We start from the raw sequence: 6,493 nt of genomic DNA, 5'->3' as shown, positions 1-6,493 counted from the left end.
CCTATCCTTTTTTTTCATCCCAAAAAAAAAAAATCTAGGACCAAACCCACAACCAGCAGGCCCCCACAGTAGGTCTCTCCATCCAAGCCCTGTCTTGATGACCCAACCTGTCCAAATGAGCCCATATACTTTCCAAGCCCAATCAACACCAAACTAAGCTAAACCACAGGACCAAAGTCATAAAAGCCAGACACAAGTCCAGCCCTTAAAAACCCTCTAATGATCCAAAGCCCACACCCACACCCACCAAAACCAATTCCGCTAACATACACTGTCACCAACCTTGGAGCGAAACGGGGTTTAGGGTTTTAGGTTTTATACTTTGTTTGTGCGGCTGAGCAGAGCAGAACCAGAACCAGAACCAAAGAAAGAGAGAGAGAGAAGAGCTAAAACCCAAAATGGGAAAACTTCAATACAAGAAGATGAAGGGAAGCTCGAACCTGAGACAAAGGCTAGTCCTTGCGACTCTCTCATCAACACCTCTTCTGATCGAAGACATTCGAGCCGAACACACACTCCCAGGTCTCCACCCCCACGAAATCTCCTTCCTCCGATTGCTCGAGAAGCTCTGCGACGATTGCTCTCTCATCATCAACGAAACCGGCACCAAGCTCAAGTACCAACCGGGAACTATAATGGGTGGGACCCACGATCTTGTCCATGATTGTGCGCTCACCCGCTCCATCTCCTATTACTTGGAGCCTCTGCTTGTGCTCGCCTTGTTCTCCAAGAAACCTCTGACCATAACGCTTAGAGGAATTACCAACGATTCTAAGGACCCTTCTGTGGATACTTTTCGTTCCACCACTTTGCAGCTTTTGAAGCGTTTTGGGGTTCCCTCTGAAGGGTTGGACCTTAGAATAGTGAGCCGTGGCTCTGCTCCTCTTGGTGGTGGTGAAGTTATTTTGTCCATTCCGAGTGTTCATTGTTTAAATGTATGTGTTTCTTTTGGTGGGTTTGTGTTTATTTTCAATTGGGTATTCTTAATTTTTTCTAAATTTTTGTGATTTTTATTGTTTTTTGGGTGGGTTGGTGTTTATTTTCAATTGGGTATTCGTGGATTTTCTAAATTTTTGTGTTTTTTTTTTATTGTTTTGGTTTGATTTGGTGTATATGTACTACAGGCAGTGAACTTGACAGATGTGGGAATGGTTAAGAGGATTAGAGGAGTTGCGTATTCAACCAGGGTGTCTTTCCAGTTTGACAATTCCATGATACATTCAGCTCGCGGTATCTTTAATCGATTTATCCCAGATGTTTACATCTTTTCTGATCACAAAAAAGGCCCAGCAGCTGGAAAGTACGTTTCTTTTTCATCTTTTTTTTTTTTTTTTTAAAATAATTATTGTTAGATGGCATTACTTGTTTAAATTCTCAAGCCTATAATTCCCTAGTGGTTTGTTTGGATAAAGGAATTGAAATTGAAGGATTTGGATTTCAATCTATGAAATGATAGATTTCAATCTATGAAATGATAGATTTCAATCTATGAAATGATAGATTTAGGGAGGGATTTGAGCTTTATTAATATGTGGATATTGAGCAGGTGTAATCCATAATATGACAAGTGCTTTTGCTTGAACAAAATCTCTAAAACTCACTTCATTAAGCAACTTATAATAACAAGTGTCCCTCAAATCCCTTGATCCAACCTAGGCAGAGTTTGGCTTTCAAAATTTAGAGAATGATGATTTGATTTAATTTGATTGCTTGCAGCTCACCAGGTTATGGAATTTCACTGGTTGCTGAAACGAATGAAGGTTGCTATATCTCTGCTGATACTGCTATTTCTTATGGACGGACAGAAGAAACTGGTGAAATTGAAGATGAGAAGAAAGAGTTGACGCCTCCAGAGGAGGTTGGCGAGCAAATTGCTTCTGTTCTACTTGGGGAGATTGAGCAAGGAGGAGTAGTTGATTCGACACACCAGGTTTTTCTTCTAAATAAAGTACCCGCTTTATTCTTCTTATTAGTTTCATCTTAATGTATTAGTAAGTTGTGTCTAGTTCATTGGACAAAGTTTTCCCTTATGTTTTTGCTAGTATAAGTAGAGTTTTGTTTTGTCTTTTGAGGTAAACATTTGGTTAAGATGTCTCTTTTGGGATATTTTTGGCACTAGAGTGCCACATAACTTTCTTTAGCCCATTTTTATTGGGGAGGTGCCATTTGAACTGAAGTTCATTAGCATATGCTGGGAGAGGAATAATTGCACTTTTAATGGTGTGGAGCTGAAGATTTTGTTCGTGAGAGTTCTGTTTGAGTGGTTTTGTACTAAGAACATTCAGTTGTAGATTTTAGAGTCTCTCTTTCTTTTCGAGCCTAACTTTTTGAAATTGGCTTCAACTCATGATTTTAGGCTTAGGCAGCAAGGCTGATTTGACTTAGTTTTAACTTAGGTGCCACATTGAAACCATGACTCATGATTTCTGCCGAAAACAGAAACCATGACTCTTCATTTTGAAATCAGCTTGGCTTCAAAACCTATATAGGCATTCAGAGCTTTAGAATCACAATGCAAAAATGAGAATTTGTTAGCAAAAAGCTGCAAATGCTCATAAACTTTTTCACGTGCTGAACAAAATTCCATTAATTTTGGGTGGCTTGCTTTGTTTGTGTGTGCTTGTAAGCTTAATATTTTAGTTTATGAAGGAAATGTCAAAATCCATGAGAAAAAGAGAATCAAATTATGGGATAAACAGGCATTGCTTTAGGCACATGAGCTTCTTTTACTTCTTTGTGTGGATTTAAGACAAACTTTAATAGACCTTCATGGGATAATCTTAGATTCAACCTGCAATTTCAATCTGGGATGAATTCTTAATTTCAAGTGGCTGTAAGTTATAGATAATTCTTGGTGGTTATGACTATTCCAAACCACTGTCAAAATGAACAAGAAGTTCCTTAATATATAGAGCTGCACTCAGCCATACAATCATGAAGTTCCAAATTTCCAATAAAGCTTGAGACTTGAAATTTTTTTTAGAGAAAAGTTGTGACATCCCAGATCTGTTTTGTATATTGTCCGAGTGTGTGTGTGATGAGTCCCACCCATCATTCTGTCGCAAAGGGTTCCACTTTGATACAATATGTAACGACCTAAGGAAAAGCGCTAGTCACATCTATGCTATATCTCAAAAGGACTAATCACAATTGAGGTGAAGGATAACCAAATCTTGACTTAGTCTTACATTGCCTAAGGTAGGGGGAGGTCCTGAGCCTTATCCATGTAGCTGGTAAAGATTCTTAACGACACCCATCTCTAGTCTAGTCATCACCCTCCTCACAACTCTAGATCAAAAGTAAGCCCTTGAACCACTTTCTTTTCAGTAAACAAAAGAACATTAACTGGCTACATGAATAATTCAATGTAATACTACAATCAATGGTGATGAAAACGTCCACTTTCATCATTCAAGCGCATGTGAGAATTCCAGACATTGGTGCCTAATTGCAAGTGCAAGCCTCAAGCCAATAGGAGTGTCCAAATAGTGGAAAATATCTGTAAACTTCAATTAGAAACTTTACATTGTACAGATCAATGTATAGCAAATATATGAAGCTTGATGCAACAATAACACAAAGAGCTGGAAACAATGAAGAGAACACATCAAACAGAGCTATGTACTTCAATTAGAAAACTCTTTACACTTAACAGTAAACAGATGTATGTATAGGCTATAGCAGATGTACAAAGCTTAAAGGCGACCAAGACACAATGAGCAGGGAAAAAGGAAAAAAGAGAAACAATCACTAAGATCCTCAAAAAGTCCATTTAACTCCAATATCAAAGTAAAGTTTCAGAATACAGAATTTCTATATGGACATCCATTCTCTCTCTAAAAATGGCTCTTATTTAAGCAAGCTTCATGGACTTTCTGGTTGAGGAGTTATGTCCTGGATAACTTGAAACCTGTTTTTCCTCATCAGTTTTCTGTTTTCCCTAGATATAGAATCCCTTCCATTTGCCAGCACAGAAGTACAGCCTTCAAAGTTCAAAGCCTTCTATTGCAATGGTGTTGAACAGAAACAATCTGTTGATTGCGGCTTCTGTGCTGATCAAAACACATAGAACTCCGTGCTGTTAGATTCCTTGGTGAAACAGCAAACCCAGTTGTAGAATGCCAATCTTTAAGATCAACTGATTCAAACTTGCTGCTTAAACTTATAATCTGGCTCTCTGGATAATGACTTTGACAAATTCAGTTGGACTTCAGATTTTCGTCATTCAATCCATCTTCACTATTCCAACCATCATAATACTCCATTAAATTTCTTCCACTTAATAATTCTTGTTCTTCTTCTGCAACCATATGATTTTCTGTGGTGGGTTGATGGAGACCATTTGATACACCAGGGCTATTCTTTCTGAAACATTCTTCTTCACATGTAGTCAATTTTTTATCGTGGCGTGAACCAGTAATTCCAGAACTCTGATCCCTCTCTCCATCAATGGAAGGTTCTAAAGTTCTCACATGATCAACAACAATTTGTGGTTCTACAGCACTTTAAGACTTAATTACTATCCCTTTGCAAATTTCTTTATTTTATGGTCCTCACAAGAATCCCTTCTCCAGCTTTGATTAACAACATGCTGTGAATCATACTGTCACTGTAACTATCTTACCTCTTCTGGTCTACACTCATTATCCGGGGTTGTGATGCAAATTTTATCACTGAATCATCTTTCAATCTAGCCATATCTCTGCATGACCTCTTCCAGTCTCCATTAAGCAGTGAAGGTGAAGCTATTAAGTCTCCTTTAACATCTTGAATTTCCTGTGCTTGCACATTTTCAGTGGTTATAGATGGCTCAATTGGAAGTTTGCGATTTGCACTGCAAACTATATTTTCTCCCCATATTTCCCTTCTCTGCTGTCCATTGCTAAATTCCCATGAACATCTTCTTGGTTGTGTAAGTGGAACGTTCAGATTTTTTCTAGTGGGAGTATGGGTAGAATATGTACTTTTGCAAGGGGTTGCTTCTGTTCCAGCTGAACCAGAAGAAATAGCTTAAGAGAACCCAAAAACTGTTATTAAGTGTAAGATGATCACAATTTTCTTGTAACAGTTCAATCCCTTCTTTAAATGGTTGAAGATATTGAAAATGGTAAACTTAAAAATGGCTTTAGTAAGAGCCCTAAAATACCCCCTTGCAATCCCCTTACAGAATTGAGCTATAGGAACCCTAGCTAGAGTCTCTTTCATTAGTGCCTGTGAAAATGTCTTTTGGTAAAGACAATCGTTCTACCATTGCTGTAGAAGTTGCTCTAACTCTGTATGTCATACAGAAGCTTTCCCTCATGCATTCTATTCAGAAAGGTTGTGCCCAAATGCACAAAGCTCCCACTTTTTATTAGTACCTAAACTCAACAGAATCTTGATTATTTTGTTTGAAAAAAATTGATCCATCTGAATGTTGTTTCCTATCTTGGAATAATGTGGGTTTTACTTATCCAAAAATAATAATAATAATAACAGTGATTTCAAAAGAAATGAATTCCCTTTTTGATGGATGGCTTATTTGTTTTTGTTTTTGTTTTGTAATTTAAATTCTTCATTTTTTTTTTTTTTCATTATTATATGACATTTTAATTACAAAACCAGGCTGAATATAATTGTCAGCAGCCAAAATGTATCAATGTTTTTCAAATGGACTGTTTCTTTCAAAATGCATTCTATTGCCAAAGTCTGAGCAGAATTGTTAAGGGTCTGAAAGCTTTTGTACAAGAGGAGTCAGTTTGCATTTTTGTTGACCCCTTGTACACTCCTTGTGTAAAAGGGTGTTCCTTCTTGATATCAATAAAACTTATTACTTATCAAAAAGGAGTCAGTTTGCATTTGAATTTGAGAAGAAAAAAAAAAGGCATTCCATTAAAGATAGGTTCCATTTTGCTATTATTGCAGTTTACCCTCCTCTAATTGTCTATACTTTTATGATTGCTTTGTAGGGTTTGTTATTCATTCTTTGTGCACTATGTCCACAAGATGTTTCAAAGGTTCGAGTAGGAAAGCTCTCACCATATGGAATAGAAACACTCAGACATATCAGAGATTTTCTTGGTGTTAAATTTGTTATTAAGCCAGATCCATCCACAGAGACAGTTATACTTAAGTGTGTTGGTTGCGGCTTGAAGAACCTTTCTAGAAAGGCCTCATGATGACAAACATGCAAGTGAGCAATTTCTAATATCAGCGATAAGTCTCCTGTAAGTCAAAGTGTTATCAAAGGCCCCCATACGCATAGAGTAGGAAAGAATTTGGCACGGCTTCATATGTTGTTTTGACTTGTAAACATAATGGTAACATGTAAACAGCAATACATGGTGAGAGGTTTTGGTGCTGTTCCATCATGTTCCAAACAAATTACTCTTTATTGGAAATCCTCCTTAAATGAATGTCTGTGGCACATGTTATAAATTTCAGTTGTCAAAGGTGATGAGGAATAGCGCCCCTGTAACCCTACTAGTACATGGATGGTTAATTATTGGTGTGA

At 37.4% G+C, this 6,493-nt stretch overlaps 1 protein-coding gene across 1 annotated transcript; it reads left to right on the top strand.

Moving 5' to 3' along the window:
* The first annotated feature begins 239 nt into the window (after nt 1–239).
* Nucleotides 240–6,493, top strand: LOC126726699 (probable RNA 3'-terminal phosphate cyclase-like protein). The gene is made up of 4 exons (XM_050432028.1): nt 240–935; nt 1,125–1,300; nt 1,717–1,930; nt 5,949–6,493. The coding sequence occupies exons 1-4, from the start codon at nt 399–401 to the stop codon at nt 6,156–6,158; spliced, it is 1,137 nt and encodes a 378-aa protein (XP_050287985.1). The 5' UTR covers nt 240–398; the 3' UTR covers nt 6,159–6,493.

This window comes from Quercus robur, chromosome 5, assembly GCF_932294415.1.
Source record: "Quercus robur chromosome 5, dhQueRobu3.1, whole genome shotgun sequence".
Classification (NCBI taxonomy): Eukaryota; Viridiplantae; Streptophyta; class Magnoliopsida; order Fagales; family Fagaceae; genus Quercus; species Quercus robur.
Note: the sequence above shows the minus strand (reverse complement) of the source record. Positions and strands in the feature narration are given on the sequence as shown.